Source organism: Babylonia areolata, chromosome 24 (genome assembly GCF_041734735.1).
Source record: "Babylonia areolata isolate BAREFJ2019XMU chromosome 24, ASM4173473v1, whole genome shotgun sequence".
Taxonomy (NCBI): Eukaryota; Metazoa; Mollusca; class Gastropoda; order Neogastropoda; family Buccinidae; genus Babylonia; species Babylonia areolata.
Genome location: NC_134899.1, coordinates 41,713,535 through 41,731,034, shown reverse-complemented (window position 1 = coordinate 41,731,034; position 17,500 = coordinate 41,713,535). Strand labels below are relative to the sequence as shown.

The 17,500-nt window shown below is 42.3% G+C and overlaps 1 protein-coding gene across 7 annotated transcripts in view; it reads right to left on the bottom strand.

Moving 5' to 3' along the window:
• Nucleotides 1-17,500, bottom strand: part of LOC143298813 (copper-transporting ATPase 1-like) — an 81,164-nt gene that overhangs the window by 61,268 nt on the left and 2,396 nt on the right. For 4 of the 7 annotated variants that reach the window (XR_013057436.1, XM_076611792.1, XM_076611797.1 and 1 more), the window contains exons 1-2: nucleotides 12,971-13,119; nucleotides 6,908-7,027 (exon numbers count right to left, since the gene is read on the bottom strand). Coding sequence is in view for 6 of the 7 variants with exons in the window: in XM_076611792.1 (XP_076467907.1) it covers nucleotides 6,908-7,027; nucleotides 12,971-12,976 (126 nt within the window). In the remaining variant the exon portion in view is untranslated. Of the gene's footprint in view, nucleotides 1-6,907; nucleotides 7,028-10,506; nucleotides 10,526-12,970; nucleotides 13,120-17,500 lie in introns of those variants that run through there. The other 3 variants (XM_076611794.1, XM_076611795.1, XM_076611796.1) reach the window with 2 other exon arrangements.

The window sequence follows — 17,500 nt, the reverse complement described above, 5'->3', positions numbered from 1 at the left end:
ACTGGCAATGAGGTAAACGATACTCGAGAAATGATCAGGTTTCGCTTGCATCACGTGTTAGCCATCTGGTTCAACATCAAATGAACTAACAAATTATACTAAGGCTTCCTGTCCAATAACACTCCCCCCTCCCCTCTCCCAACCCCCTTTACCTGCATTTTCTACCTCTTTACTGCAAAGCAGGATTACAGTCCAAAGAATGCTTGAATGTTCATTCCAACATTCTGTAAAAGGTCTCGGTCTGTCTGTCTGTAGCATTATCTTCAAATTAGTTTTGTTGTCAACAACTTACCTATGACAGAAATAATGTATTGGTTTCATTTTGTTACAGGAGTTGTTTAAACCTTGCTTCCCCTGTCCTCTTTTTAGGACATCAGTTTGTGTGTGTGTGTGTGTGTGTGTGTGTGTGTGTGTGTGTGTGCGTGTGTGTGTGCATGTGCGTGTTTGAGACCTTCTGATAAAGAACTTGTACAGTATTTAAATAGCCAACATGTGCGCAAAAATACAATTTCCATTTAATAATTTGTTTGGAAAAGTGGGGGAAAGTTGTGGAAAAGGGGTTTGGGGACTGTTGATAATATGGGTTGGGGCAAACTAGCACCAAAAAATATAGGAATACCAGTGAATGGAAGAGGCCAAAGAGAAACACAGCAAAACAGTTTATCACTATCAGGAGGCTGTCTCACTGAACTTGATCTTGTTCCCTGACAAATGACTGCTTACTTGTCCGGTTATCACCGTTCTCTTGACTCACTCACATACTCTCCATGCCTCGGCATGGCAGGTCAAAGATCTGACAACTGTGTGTTGTAACGTTTTATTTTAAGACTCTGCTCTGTCCCAGTTCTCTCTGGGGTTATCTGTGCACCAGGCTCGCCAATCAACAGCCACATAACCGTGCTTTGCACCAAGCCACTGCATGTCTTCTCTCCGAAGGATCGACTGAATAAGGATTTTTGTTTTGCGCTGGTGATCATAAAACGAAAGAGAGATCCTCATAGTCCGTCTAACTAATCGTCAGTTCGTTATTTCGTTGGTAAAGATTGTCCTATTCTGAATGACACTGCAGTAGCAGTTTTCTTGACTCGGAATCAAACGTCTCATATCACCTTGCATATTTCGGTGGCTACGGTCACTCTCACTAGCTTCATCAAAAAAGCACACCACAATCAGGCGCCTATGGCCAGGCAACTTTTTCAATGCTGCAGTGAACTTTGTCCACCCACAACATGTCCAACACAGGACATTCCGGTGTCTGTTTAGCTGATGAAGGTGGTGAGGGACCACCGAAATATATTTACATACACATGAGCTGAAACCTGATTCTGAATCAAGAAAACTTCTAGTAGTTTGCCGTTTCGGAAGGGAAAGCAGGCTACTTCTGCAACTGTTTCCCTTTCAGTAAACATCGGCAAAGAAAATGACATTTCTGCTTGTCTGATAAGACCGATTTCACCCCTGTAGCATGAAGCAACGACGACCGGCCAAGACATCGAAATGAAATGTATTCTTTCTATTCATTTATTTTTAACAAGGTTGTTGAGCACTCCACAAACGATTCTACTGGTTTTTGTTGTTTTGTTGTTGTTTTTCTTCTCCTTACTTTAACCAACTCGGGACACAATTCTGGTCATTGCCTTTGTTTACTTACTAAGGGTTCAACTCAAGGTTCGGTTGCCGGGTATTCACATGCGGTAAACAACTTTAGTTATGATCACGCTAAAAAAAATATTGATCAGCACAATGGATGACACGGTGGTCTGGGCTATGCTGTTGCAAAACTTTTTTTTTTTAAATAGTAGAGGGAAAACAGGTTTCAAGAAATAATAATGATAAAACACGAACACAAAGTTAAAACCCCGCAACTCTTCGACAGGTCCCAGAATTTACATCCTTCCGAAGGAAATCCGTCCGACCACACTGAAGAGAAACTGAAAACCACAAACAACTGAACGGAATGAAAGCCACAAGCTGTTCACACGAAGCAGGTAGTATCGGGCAGGACGGCAACTGAGTTGACATGAAGTTGTATTTGTTCCGTTTCGTCAACTCATCATCCAGATTGTCTCTCTCGTCTGTCTGTCCACACGGTCCATTTATTGTCACGACACACGACGTCTATCAGCGTCTGAGTGCAGCACAGGCGCTTTAACGCCATAACCATCGTAGAGTTTTATTCCTCAGTCTTCTGAATTCAGTACGTACTGCAGACGATTCTAGTGATATCAACGTTTCTTTCATTTACGTCTTTTTCCTCTTCTTTTTTTTTTTCCCCCATTCCATGTTAATGTTTTACACAAACCTTGGCGAGGCTCTCAAGATCTGGTCAGCGCGATAGGTTTACTGATGGAAAAATCAGACACTGTCTGCCGTGGTGCAGCGCCTATGGATCTGTCAGCACGCTTTGACACCTCACTGGAACTGCAAACTGAAGCAACTGTTGCAATAGCCGCGTATGATTCCATCAGAGACGTTTTATAGTTAAATTTGCAAGAGATCTTGGGATTCGGGGAGTACATATAATCAATAGTGGACTTTGCAAGTCTTTATTAATATGTGTCACTGTGTCCGGTCGTTTTTAAGAACTGCGACCCACAGCCAAAAACAAAACAAAACAAAACACACACACACACACACACACACACACCAATAACAACAACAACAACAAAAAACCTTCGGGCAAACCAGGTCTGGTACAGACCATCTGCTGGGACCCAAGTACCTTTACACCCACTTCCTCCATACCCGTTCCACCTTCACCCCCCCCACCCCATCCATCTACCCTCCTCTCCCCTCAACCCCACGCCCCCCTCACCCCAGCATCCCCCCTCCCCACCCGAGAGACTATACAGACTAGACAAGACAAAATCCTTTACTTTCGAGAATAATAGGTAAGCACCAGCGTGCTTACCCCCCCTTCTAGATGGCTTGATGAAAAAAAAAAAAAAAAAAGCAGTTGTTGCTTATTCAATTACCATTTTGAAATAAAAATTTTGACTTTGACTTTTGACACACACATTCACACAGAGGCACAAGCATAGTGCTAATAAAATACATAGGAAAAAGGAACAAATAACACACACACACACACAAACACAGAGAGAGGGGGGCGGGGAGGAGGGGGGCGCACACGCATGGCGTTAATAAAATTACATATGAAAGTGAACACACACACACACACACACACACACACAAAGAGAGAGAGAGAGAGAGAGAGAGAGAGAGAGAGAGAGAAATATTACAAAGAGAGTAATATTTCAGAACCCTCATTCATCACTCGCATTAATTTTTATAACCCCTCCTCTTCCTCCGCAATTCCCTCTCCCGCCCCCCTCAATCTCACCACGACAAATGTTACGCATATCCCCCCACCCACCCCTCCTTTCCCGTCCCTTCACATATATTTTACGTCCCGGGTACCCATTTCGCGTTATCATGTGCAGTTACTGGGAAACTATGTTGAACCATGTCAAAACTAAACAAAACTCGCAGTTCCACACGAAAACCCACCGACCCCACCCCTCAGCACAATTAACCCCTCTACTCCTGTTCAACTGCGACACCTGGCTGGAACCAGAAACCCGGATTGCGAGTCACATGTGTGGGGTGTTAAAATGATACATATTATGATCTAAACGTCGTCACCAAAACAATCCTTCGAGCTTCGCTTTCTCCAATGGACTTAATAAAATTAGAAGTTGTTTAAGTCCGTGTGGCTTTCCCCAAACCCGTAGAAGGGAAGTAGAATCACTTTGAACAATATCCTCTGTGTGTGCGTGCGTGCGTGCGTGTGTGTGTGCGTAACTTTGATTCTTTAGTATCCCGGATAATTTGTAGTGTCCGCTCTCTCTCTCTCTCTCTCTCTCTCTCTCTCTGACACACACACACACACACACACACACACACACACACACTGCTTCATACACGCGCGCACGCACACTAAAAGACGAAAGTCTCCGGTGTGTGTATAAACCAAATGCACGTGCCTATGGAATATCGTTTTACGTCACCAGTGACAAGAAAGTTGATAGGCCCTAATTCGGTGCAACGACAGTTTGCATGGCATTGCCGTATGTTTTAAGGAAGTGCCTAATGGCATCTAGTACTTTACCTTCGGAAACATGTGCACCTTTGTCTTTCGTACGAAAGTACGGTTCTACTTAACGTTTGCGCATTCAGTTTGCCGTCGGTAAATTGCGCATGGCCGTGCCACATGCGCATTGCTGCGTCAGTGTTAGAAAAACCACCACCACCACACACACACACACGCACACACAAAAGAACAAGGAAAAAAATTCGCAATGCCAATTACATATAATGGAGATGATGATGTGTGTTAGCGTTGTAGTCAGTAAGTTAACGTTAATCCATCAAAACTGAGAACTACCGTCATCTGATTCTGACCACTAACAATTGCTTGCTTGCTTGCTTATTGAGTGAGAGTCGAACACTCACACACTCTCTCTCTCTCCCTCTTGCACACACACACACACACAAAGTGTGCAAACAAACACAGGCACATACACACACACCAACCAAAATAAGTTAAAGCACAATCTGTAAAAATCACAACTGTTTGTATAATAATGATAATGATAAAGAAATAAAGTAATTAAAAAAAAACCCACTTTTACAATGTACAGCAGTCCTGTCAACGTGTAACTCATGTCTGAAAAATCAATCTCTCTCTCTCTCTCTCTCTCTCTCTCTCTCTCCAAGCCACTCTCCCATTTACAGACCCCCTCTTATCACCTCATTGTTGGAATGATCAACAGCTGCTGTCAACAGGATAACATGGTTGGAGTTTTACTGTCAATGCTATCATCTCACTATCCCCTTCCAGAACCATCATGACTGACACATTTGGAAATGTGGCCGGTTGGTGGCATTTGATGATTTTTGCATATGTACATGTACACATATATCAATATGGTACACATACATGTGCGCATGCACACAGACACACACACATACACGTATGTGACTGGTACATGCATAAATGCATACATTACAAAATTCATCAATTGGTGTTAAGAGCAATATTTGTGACAACTATGACTATTCAGAAACAATCACCACTGAAAAGCTAAAACGCACCTATAAAAACAACACCACCACAACTGGCACTGGGCTCAGTCTGACCTGATCTCTCTCTCCCTATAAGTCTATCCCATCCACTTTATGGACACACAAATGCAAGCGAACAAACATATGCAAAAACACACCAGTCATGCATATGCGCGTTTGTAAACACATGCATACATATGTACACAATATAAATAAATACACTGATGCATGCATACATACGTTTATACGTACATAACACACACATACATACCAAACAACTCTTATTCCATCTTTGGTTTGTTTACACCCACACACAAAACGGAGACCCCTGACCGATAGGCGAATGGTGAATGGTGGATATTATCGACCTATCAGACAAGTATCAGCTGTTGCTCTTGAGGTCAACTGATGTCTTGAACAGTGTCCTTGAGCATAACAAAGACTGGCTGTTAAACAGACCGTAGATACCGATTAGAGAATGATCCAAGAATGAGCAACTTGAGCATATATATATATATATATATGTAAACATACTCATTGCTGAAATTCACCTCACAATTCATACCACTCCCTCTTCCCAAAAATGCCTGGCAAAACTGTGTGTGATGATGGGCTGTGTAATTCACAGGAGACAAACAAGTTATTGTGTGTGTTTGTCTTGAGTGTTTGTGTGTTTGTTTTTCAAAAAGAAAGAGTGAAGAACAAAAAGGACTGACCAAAGAGTGTCAAAAAAAAAAAGAAAGAATCAAAGGAAGATGGGAGAGGGACAATAAACAATGAGTGAAAGAAGGGAAGAAAGAAAGAAAACAAAACAGGGAAGAAAAAAAGGGAGTGTGGTGAGACAGACCGTAAATAAAAAATAAAAAAGAAAGAAAGAAGAAAATTTTAGAAAATAAAATTAACAAAAATATATATAAACTAGGAACAATAATGTCCTCAATGCTTAGCGTCTCCAGTATTAACATAGTTGAAGTACTAACTATGAGAAAACTGGAAATAACAATATGCGAACAGTGGGGAATGACAAAGATCCACTAGACATATGCATATTGTTTCTTTGGGAAAAAATGAGTATCCTCCTCTTCTATAGATCTATAATCTGGTGCAGTGCTTGGACAACAGCATGTGCATCACATGGTACATCCTCATTGCCATGTACAGTCATGTTAAGGACGACAAAACAGACAACTATCAAACCATGTAACCAGTCATCTTCCTCTCTCTCTCTCTGTCTCTCTGTCTTTCTCTCTGTGAAAGTAACACCAGTCAAAAGAAAGGTGAAGTTGGATACAAAGCATGATGAAGGCAATGAGGAAACCTGAAAACAAAGGAAATCAAAGCAAAACAAAACAAAACAAAAAAAAAAGCAAAAAAAAGCAACACATACAATGCATGCAATACAACAGCACACAGCAGCTCAAGTGGTTTGTTTTGTTTTTGAGTTATGTTTTATGTGGGTCCACCTTCCTGGTACAATGACTTATCTCTCTCCATCTCTCTACCATCTTTTTTTTCCCTTTTCTCCGCTCCGCCCCCCCCCCCCCCCCCCCCCCCCCACGCACCCGCCCCCCATGTTCCCCCAAACCCCACCCCCTCCCCCACTCCTCTCTCCCCCCGTGTTTTTCTACTCTTGAATTTCAGTGATAATGTAACATCAGAACAGCAAGATTCAAATTTCCAATTTCGTATGAAATTATCATTGATATGCATGTATAACATTTTTCTATGGCAGTAGTGTGGCTTGTATGTGTCCATGTGACCTCCTACATGAGGTGCTATGGCTTAATGATGAATGAATGATTTGCATTCCATGTTGCCCACCCTGTCCAGCTTGCATTACCTTCACATCAACGACACCTGTCTGAGCGGTCAGCAGTCTGTGAATGGTCTGAGCCTCCTCCTCGCTTGGTGGTTTGCCCAGGCGTAGAACAGCCTCCCTCTCCATCTCCTTCAGACATACCTACCCCAAAAACACTTTCTTTTCAAAAGGTTATTAACAATTTAGATCACAAATGTGTCTATTGTGGGGAGTACACACACACGTGCACACACACACACACACACACATGTGGAAACAATTTGTACTGATCACATAATTACAGAAAAAACCTGTAACTTGTGTAAGTTACTTACATATGTAGCCGTGCTCCGAGTGGTTCTAATAGGGTATGGCACAAAAGACTTAACTAAATGATTGATTGAATGAAAGGATAGACAAGATCCCACGCACAGGCCAGGAACATATAGAGGCCAGTCACAAATGGGTTTTTCTATTGTTTTATTTACAATAGTTATTAGATGAGAAGAAAACCTAAGAGAAGAGAATATGAGAAGAAGACAACTAGGAGAAGACAATAAGAGAAGACAAAAAGAGAAGACAGTGCAGCCATACGTTGCGAGATGTTGCTGTTGTGGGAACAACACTGACCACTACACGGCAAGAGACAAAGAAAGCAGGTGCTGGCCGCGGCTGGCTCGGGTGTGGAAGTGACCACTCATCCTACTATTGGAGTTTAACGACCTATTGGCGTCTACACCCTTAAGGTCAAGTTTGTTCGGTTGGAGTTGATTAAAACCACTCATCACCCGCTCGGCCAATTTATACAAATTAGGCGAACTACAAAGACAATCACGTGGGCTGCAAACCAGATCGTCACTAATCTGATGATGAGAACTGTGCTTGTTACAAGGTGTTCAGAAACAGATTTCTAAATGATTCCTGAACCGATTTGCATCGGATAAGTTGCAAAAGAAAGAGCTCAACGCCTACTTTATAATGAGTGTAAAATAAAGTGTTGATTATTTAAGATGAATTTATAATCTTAATTTAAGTCACCTGAACAGGGTCAGTTTTAACGAGCTCGTCACTGAAAATTACAAACTGCGTTAAATCAGTTTCACGTAGGCAAACATAAATGGAATAGATTTAAAGATGGAATTAAGACGATTCTGCCAGTATATAATACTAGTTGTTTACTGATCTGAGAAAAGAGCTATTAATTAAATACTGTGGAACAGAAACACAAGTTTGCTCTCAGCCAATGACGTATCGCGACGCGACACTGGTCGAGCAGTCAGCAGGTGGTCTGGCCAGGACAAAATGATGTAAGCAGAGTGACGTCACATATTCTGTGCAAGGGTTAGGACGGAAAACGTCGTCTGCTCTGGCTTGTGCGTGAATAGTGTTGGAGCAAGCATAGCGCGCTTGGTCACACATATAGAAACAAGCTGCAGCTAATCACATGAGGAAATAATCGTAGCAAAGGTTCCTCCATGACAACAGTGTCATGTCATGCAACAAAATGAAAAAGTTATAAAAAAAACAACAACTGACTGCTAGCTAGTTGAACTGTAGTGTGGGCTGAGCTCACTGTTGTATCACGCTTATGTTATTTCACTGTCAATGTTCTGTGACACTTATTTTCTGCATAATCGTATATATCCAAATCAACTATAGCCGAAAGAATACTGATCAGTTTTATGCCAGCCAATTAAAACATGAACCATACTAAGCAAAAACCAAAAACCAAAGGTACTACTACGAACAAACCTCGAGAAAATTCTAAACATAAACCTTTTTTTTTTTTTTTTTTTTTTTTTGCTGCCCCATCATCTGCACCATTTCAGTGGCATTACTCCCATGCTGCTCATTTGGATTCCCCCATACACGGCCACACCCGGGTTCGTCCGTCGCAGTTCCAGCGTCGGCAGTCCACAGGGAACCATCGATGTTAGGTCGCCAGGAGGCCACACACCAGAGGAGACCCTGCACTGCTGCTGAGTCACTTCGGTGGTGTTCAGTGGTGCCTGTTCTGTTTTTAACGTACTTAGGACACCACCTACTAAGCACCCTACTAACGACAATAATGGCTTAGTCGCGGAGCCAGACTGAGTGAGCGTCCCTCCCAGAGTGGAGACCGCCACCACGTCCCTCAAACAACAGCCACCCATGAATCTGCCGACACCGACGACATTGACAGGACTCACCCCAAGCACGGAAGTGGAGGGGTATCGAAACTGAGGTCATCATGAGAGCATGGCATGAAAGGCCGCAGACTTTGAGACTATTTTGTTTTATATTGATGACGATGAAGGAGAGGGAGGATGACGATGATGATGACAATGTTGCTATGGAGGTCCATTTTGGTTTGGGACTGCGTGACAAGGCTGTACTCTACGCTTCCTATCATAATGATATCCCGGCGTTAACCAGGCCCGAGAGATACAGACACTTGCAGTGTTGGTCAGGTAATTTGAGCAACACACCCAAAGACGCATCCTTGAAGTGGATGACACTCGACTGTGTGGTCCCAGTCTCCCCATTTAAGCCCACAGCACACTCAACTCTGGGTAGGAGCCGGCCACCTCCGCTGGGATTCGAACCCGCGTCCTCCCAGCCGTCAGTCCGCGACGCTAACCACTTCGCCACGATGGCTGGTCTAAACATAAACCTTGTGTCACACACACACACACACACACACACACACACAAACTTCTGTTCTTTTTTCTTCTGTTCTTTTCTTCTCCATAGGTTTAAATGTAAAGCATTCTGGGTACATAACTGCACTTGACAGCTGTTTGCATTATGCCTTTCCTGGTCTGATCATTTTGGTATTATCATGCTCCCACACCCAAAAGGGGTGAAAGGATCAAGTTACAGTTCAGAAAAGGTTGCAGCAATCTCAAAGCAAGAAACCAAGCCAGGCCCTGCCATGGTTAAGGAAAAAAACCAAAAAAAAAAAAACACAAAAAAAACACCACTTTATGAATAAAACAGGTTATTCACCTCAGGCATACCTTCCAATTACCATGTCTTTGATATTACCAAGCATGGCCCTGAAAATTGAATCCAGTATCGGACTTAAGTCAGTTAACCTGCATTCTTTGCAATCTGTACACATTGTGGCTGAACAAGAAGTTCAGAACTAAATTTCACAGAATGACTCATACAAAACCTGTCATACAGGAAACCCTGAAGAGGAAGATGCAGATAATGGGCTGAGCAGTGTTCAGAGGGACCCAAAGACGGACAGTGGACAGGAAGTCCAAGTCACAGAGATGCACATGGTTATTTTAAAGGTTAAAGCCTTTAATGACCGTAAGGGCAGAGAATTCATTTTCACTGTGTCTAGGGCTTCGCTTAGGAAGGCAGGGTCCACTCCTCTCTGTCTACCACTTTAACCTCCCCCCCTTCCAAAGTCAGGTTCCCATTAACGCCTGAGCAGAGTGAGGAAAAGCAGAGTAAAGTGCCTTTCCCAAGGACACAACACCATGCCGAAACGGGTTCTAGAACTCTGATTACTGGTGAGCATTGGATATGAAATCCAAGGCCTTACCAAATCTGCCACGATGCCTCTGGATGCACACTGTCTTGAGTTTATGTTAAAAAAAATGTGCAGCTGACCAACCACTGTAGCTGATGCACAACTTTATACACACCACTCACAGGAAAAGACTGAAGAAAGACAACAGACAGAGATTTCACAGGCTGGAGTGGCACTTCAAAGCCTGTTGCTATTCGTCTGTTTTCTGTTCAAGTGTTCTGCCTGACAGATGGTGGTCGTGGTGTGTAGACTGGCCGTGAGATAAAATTTTACACCTTCAACGCAAGCGCCAGGGTGGTGTTAAAGACCCACATGACATGTCTACCTGAACAATGTAAGCAAGCCAGTCTGCAGTTGTGTTAGAATGTGCGTACGCATGCAACTGCGAGAAAGTGTGTGCGTGTGGTACTGAATAACACAAACACTTATTTGCATGTCTCACAGCAGCATGCTCAAGTCAGTTTATGCATGTCAGCAATCTGTGAGAGGCAAAAAGACTGTGCATGCGTGTGCATCCATCCCTGTATGGGCTATATGTGGTCAATACATGCGTAAAACAAAATGTTTTTTTTTTCTCAATGTGCAGAACTTTAAAACAAGTCAGCTCTGTATTGAATGAGTCAATCTTGCAATCTCACTCTTGACAGCTGTTACTGCTAGAAGGATTTTTTTCATAATCATTGGCAATACTTCTCAAAAAACAAGCATAGCGTTTCATATTTACAATGTGTGTGTGTGTGTGTGTGTGTGTGTGTGTGTGTGTCTGTCTGTGTTGCCCTTACATATGTTGGTATTTTCAACTTCAAGTAAAACTGCATATCTGCATGCATGATGAATGCCAGTGCATGCAACCATGCATGCTTTTTTCTCTTTTTTAGAGACTGATTATCAGCCATTACAAACATGGTAATGCTTGTGTATGCATATGCACTTCCAACATATAATACCAAAATATTATTTTAGTGTGTATAGATTTGTACGCGTGTGTGCACGTATATATGCAAGCATGTGCATCCATGTTTCTGCATGCAAATCAGTAGGTGTGTATTGTGTATTTACATGTGAGTGTAAATGAGTGTAAATGATGTAACATTTGTCTTATTTGATTGTGTTATTGTAAGTGACTAGGGGAGATCACTAGAAGAGAATGGCTCTTCCCCCGACATGGTTGGAATAATGTCATGAACGGCGTGTTGAGTGTGTTTTATGCTACTACTATCAACCCTAGAATATAACATAACAAATGAGAGTGTGTGTGTATGTGTGTATGTGTGTGTGTGTGTGTGTGTGTGAGTATCAATCAATTTGCAGAGTGGCAGGTTGGTACCAGGATGTGCTATATATGGATGGACACACTGAAGGATGTGTGAAATCAGCACTGCTATTCATTATATCCCTTCACAAAATGTCCAACAATTTCCATATTCCCTTCAAAACAAGCATTCTGCATGCCGGTCCCATGTATCTAGACTCGAACTTCTGGATGAGCATAACGCTGTCAAAATTAAATTGTCGCGGCCAGTTAAAGTCAGCATTCTAATATACAAATTTTAACACACACACACACACACACACACCTCCAAGAGAATTGCAATCGCAGCTGTTGCTATCGAAATCAAATCATTGCATGCCAATTAAAAAAAAAAAAATTTAAAACGCCATTCTAACATGGAAAATTTTTACACGCACAACACACAGACACAGATCTTCGAAAGAATGCCTAGTGGCAGCTGTAGTATTCTTTGTGAGACAGTGGTGGTAAAGACAGACCAACACGCACACACACATACCAAGCCTCACAATATCCTATTAAGTGTTCTCGTCAGTCTTCTGATTCCTGTAGTATTGTATTCAATGTCTAAGCATTGTTCTTACAATTATCATCAAAGTTCTATGAGGATTGTGTGTCTACGTCTTAAAGTGCGCGCGCGCGCACACACACACACACACACACACACACACAGCCGCGCGCTCAAGAGCCCATTGTCATTCTCGACACGATCGCCAGTGAATACGTTCACAAGAACTGAACCAACCTAGCAATCTGAGTACCGAATCGGTAAATGTTTTGAAAACTCGGATAAGTTTCTGAACGACAGTGTCGCCGCACTCGCCGACCGTGACACAAGCGGTGCTCGAATCGAAGTGGTGGACTCTTGTGACGAACTCTTCTGCTGCACGAATAAAAAGACCACGTGATCATTTTGAGCCAACCAGCGGTTGGGTCGGAGAGAGCACATGACTGGCTCGTGACTGGCGGACTTCCTGGTCGTCACGGACCACTCCTTGGCGGACTAAATATTTCCGGCACGTAACATGTCGACTAGGTTGTCTTACAAAGAAATAGCTCTAGCCTGAGATAAACTGGTAAACCGATATAGAAATTGAAGTGTCGGCTGTACTCTTAATATATTTATGAACAACTGACTATAAGGTCATTGTACGATGACTTAACTCTGCGAAAACGAACCAGTTCGGTCCACACTGAGAGCTACAGAGTTCCACATTTCTATGAAACATGGCAGGTCAAGAAACATCACAAGCAGACGACAGAAAAACTGATATGAAACAAAACTTACGACCATCACGTCGTAACTGAACGTATGTACGACCCTGTTTGGAATATTTTTTCACGATCTCTACACCACAAAACTGCCAGCAGATCTCTCAAGTTCAATCCGCCTTGTACGCGGACCACGGACTGGAAAACTGGCGGACTTTTCCGGCTATATAATTAATTCAGTTTGTAGGGCGCGGTGCGAGCAGTCTCGACCAATCAGGACCGTGCACACTGCCTGCAGCGTGAAACCGTGCGCGCTTGGTGGACTGTTCTCGACGCTGGAGGACTTGCTGAATCATGGTCCTCCTCAGTCCACCCTCTCTCTCCCAATCACACTGAACGATCAGGAAAAGTCCGCAAAAACAGCTGCGTCACTGGCGGAGTGAGAAGGGGAAGGGAGCAGAGGGGAGGGGGTGGAAGTCTGGGGGGCGGGGACGGTGAAGCGACTGGAAAAGCACGTACGAAGCCTGCTGGGTTACTTCGATGGAGTGGAGAGGGTGGGAGGGAGGAGGTGCTTGTGACGCCAGTAACACAGATAGATAACACAGCAGGGTTTGTCGCGTAAAACGAACAGGACATAAACATGGGGGCGTGGAGGAAGAGGGGGGAGCATGGGCGGGCAAGAGGAGGAAAAGAAAAGGGGCAGGTGGATGAGAGATTGTGCGTGTGTTATACTGGAGCAGATCGATCAATCAATTGCTGCCTCTCACTAATATCACCCAGACATACCCACACGCATATGCAGGGGTGTGCATACACTAATGTCACACACCACACACATGTGCATGCACCCACACATACAGTTGCAAATCAAAACATGCTGGAAATGAAAAAAAAAAAAAAGAGGAAAATTTGGGGAAAAAAAAGAAGAAGAAGACAGAAGTGAGATAAAAAGACATGGGGAAGAAATGAGGGAAAGGATGAAAGAGGCAGATAGAAAGAGGGACAGAACAGAAATATGGTCATATCAAATGTATCAATATGGTGTAGTTAACTGAGGTCATCAGATTGATAGTGACAGATTGTGCCATATAATGGCCTATATAATTTGCCACATGATGACCTACATATTTGCCACGTAATGGCCCAAACAATTATATCTTGATTGTCATTGCATTTGCATGTAACCAATGACACAGTGAACCTAAAAAAAGTGTATGCCGCTCTGTGTGTGTGTGTGTGTGTGTGTGTGTATACGCACATGTATATAATTTATGGGTGTGAGTGTGTCTCATCACATGTGCCTGTGAACATCTTTTTCTTTTTATACAGTAACAGGACTATCACTCAAATGTGTCCATTCCATGCTGCTTCTTTCTTTTTTCTCTTTACAGAAGCAAAGTTAGTCTGGTTGATCCATACCTGGTGTACTCAGAAACAGGATAAAGAAATATTTAAATATATATATATATTATATATTCTTGTCTGCCACCTTTTATTTTTTTTGTTGGTTTTTTTTTTTCAATAATTTTTGTTAAGTCACATTTTGATGACTGACATGTGCATGTCAAGAATGCAGCCAGAGGATGAGAAGGGTGAAGGGAGGCATGAAGCAAGAACAGAAACACACAGAGAGAAACATGGACACAACTGATGCATCACCTCTCTCATTTTCCCGAGCGTTGTCTCTCCCTATTCACCCTCCACACGCTTTTACCCCCCACCACCCCTCCCACAACCCCTACCCCCACGTTTTTTTTCTTTCTTTTTTTTGTTTTTTGTTGTTGTTTTTTCAGTCTAATATCACTTCAAGTGGATAGACGTTAAACTGAAGACGATGAGCTCTCTCATGATTATTGTGTCGGTCACAATACCTTGAGAGTCATATGATTTCAAAGCTGAGGGTGTATTCTAATTAATCATGAAATATGTCACAGACTGATGCTACTTTCTCACTATGAAGCCAGCAAAGGAAATAAGAAATCTACAAGAACAACTGAAGATGGGAGGTGGAAAAAAACAAAAGCAAAGAGGCCTGTTGCCATAAGAAAAAAGGATGTGTTGAAAAAACGAAACAAAAACCACACAAACAAAAAGCAAAAACTTTCCAACTACAGAAATCTCTTTCTCTTTCCACCCTCCCCTCCTCTCTCTTTCTCAGTGTAATATTTTTATGTAACGCGTGATACTACTATGAGGGCTGTTCAATAAGTTCTGAGATGCCTCTAAAACCGAACGGTCAGCAGACCAGTCCAATTTCTCAAAGTACCCTCCCTCAGCCATGATGTACTTGGTCATCCTCTAAAACCACTTGTCAAAGACACCCGACCATGTTGACTGGGGTATGGCAGAGATAACACCCTCAAAGTAAGCTCAGGCACATTCGTAAGTCTGGAACTTCTTCCCCTGGAACTGCTCATTGATGGAAGGATAAAGAAATCAGTCACAGGGGACCAGCTCTGGTGAATAAGGCAGATAAGTGAACAACTTTTCATTATTATCAGCCAGAAAGTCCACAACTGCTGCCACAGTGTGAGTGCTGGCACTGTCATGGTGCAGCAGCACAGCAGGCCAAGGGTGCCCATGCTTGGGCGGTGCTTGCACCATTCCTTGAAGACCTTGGGTAGGCAATGGTAGATAAACCCAAATGGGGGTCACTGTCTCTCTTTCCTCAAAGGTATCATGGTTACACGGCCTTATCAAGAGAAAAACTCCCATGTTTCATCACCTGTCAGTATTTCCTTTCCCCAGGCGCGATTTGAACAATTCCTCCATTGGATTTCCTCAGCATATGTATATATACCATTCTTCTCTCACACTCTTGAACTCTTCAGTTGACTTGTGATGGACTCCACGGCTGCAACATTTGCTGACACCAAGCTGATCATGCAGAACTGTACTCCTGCTTCCCAATGACATATCCAGCTCCTGTTGTATCTCCTGGTATGTTATTCTGGAACTGTCCTTGATCAATGACTTCACCATGGTTACTTCATCCTCGATAACCCAAGTAAATGGCCAGTTGGTATGGTTGTCATCTCAAAGTGTCGGTCTTTTGAACTAAAATTATTTGTACCACCTGAACACTGTGGCTTTGGAAGGATTTTTTTGCTCAAAACACACTGACAAACTCAAAAAGTAATTCTTCAGGAGGAACACCTTTTCGAAAGTCATACAAAATCACAGCATGGAAATTACATCTGCTCAGTTCAATATCTGCTTGAGAAGTGCAGTCACCCTGTCCATACATTTTGCCTTGCAGTTAAAAATTCAACAGTTGTATGTTCTAGACAACCGAAGTGTATTCCATGATAAAAGTGACTATTATCATTAAATAATAATTTCTTTTTGTCACTTCATAAATTATATCCATCCAGAACTTACTGAAATGCCCTCATACAATGACTACTACTACTATTACTACTACTACAATTACTACAGCATTACTATGACTAGAGGTTCACAAGGATACTGCACAACAATAAATTGACTGATTTTCTTGTTTATTACTACTACAACTACTGCTACTAACACAACCACCACCGCCACCACTACCATCACCACATCCAGAACTACCATCATAATCACCACTGCTACAAGTACAACTGTTTAACTTTGGACCAAGAATAATCCTGAATGACAGCATGGCACATGACATTTCCATACATCATGTTAAAAAGAGAACACTGGTATGTTAATAAAATCAAGTGATGATGAGATCATCATTAGCTTCCTTTTGTTTTGAACAAGTTCAGCCAAGTACTGTCATGTGATGGCCATGGTCAAAATTAAAAATGGCTCACACACACACACACACACACACACACACACACACACACACAAATACTAAGGTACAACAATCCAACTGCAAAGCAATGCTAGCCAAATGGAACTATAATTATACTTATTCATAATGGAAACTGTTCTTTGTCATATTCCATCTAATCATCAGTTGCATCTCTTTTCCCCGTTCATGTGATACAAGGATAGAAAGCAGCATTGAAATCCATTTCACAATCCCTTTGTGGACTGGCACTCCATGCATGTTTACTGGGTTCTTTTGTAACTATATATATATTCAATTTCATCTGAAACTGTTACCTTTAATCTAGTCTTCTACCTTCTTTGATGAAATTAGCTAATGTCTGGCAAGTTTTTCTCTAAGTTTATATATGGAGTTACAATCACAATATGGCTTTTCAAAACGCTGTATTCTGGTAGTGAAGAATTACTTCAGTAGAACTGCATTTGAATTAGAATAATGGTAGATGAATTGTCAAAGTTACCATAATTGCAGCTCCTAAGTCACACGTGGACAGATGAGTAGGTTCAAATAAGTCACATGTGGATGGATGAGGAGTTCAATTAATTTAATGAAAATATAAATACAAAGACAGCTAAGTGTTTCTGTCCCTATCAATGGTAATACCACACCTGAGTATGTTATTTTCCTTATTTCTTCTGTGTCTAAGCATGCGACTTCAAGCACATCAGACTAGACTACCTGTTCAGTGAAAGTTCCGAACACCCTGTTCAAACAGACTTAGCCAGGCCATACATGCACAAAAAGAGTCAACAGTCTCAGATCCCTCACTACCAGCTATAAAGT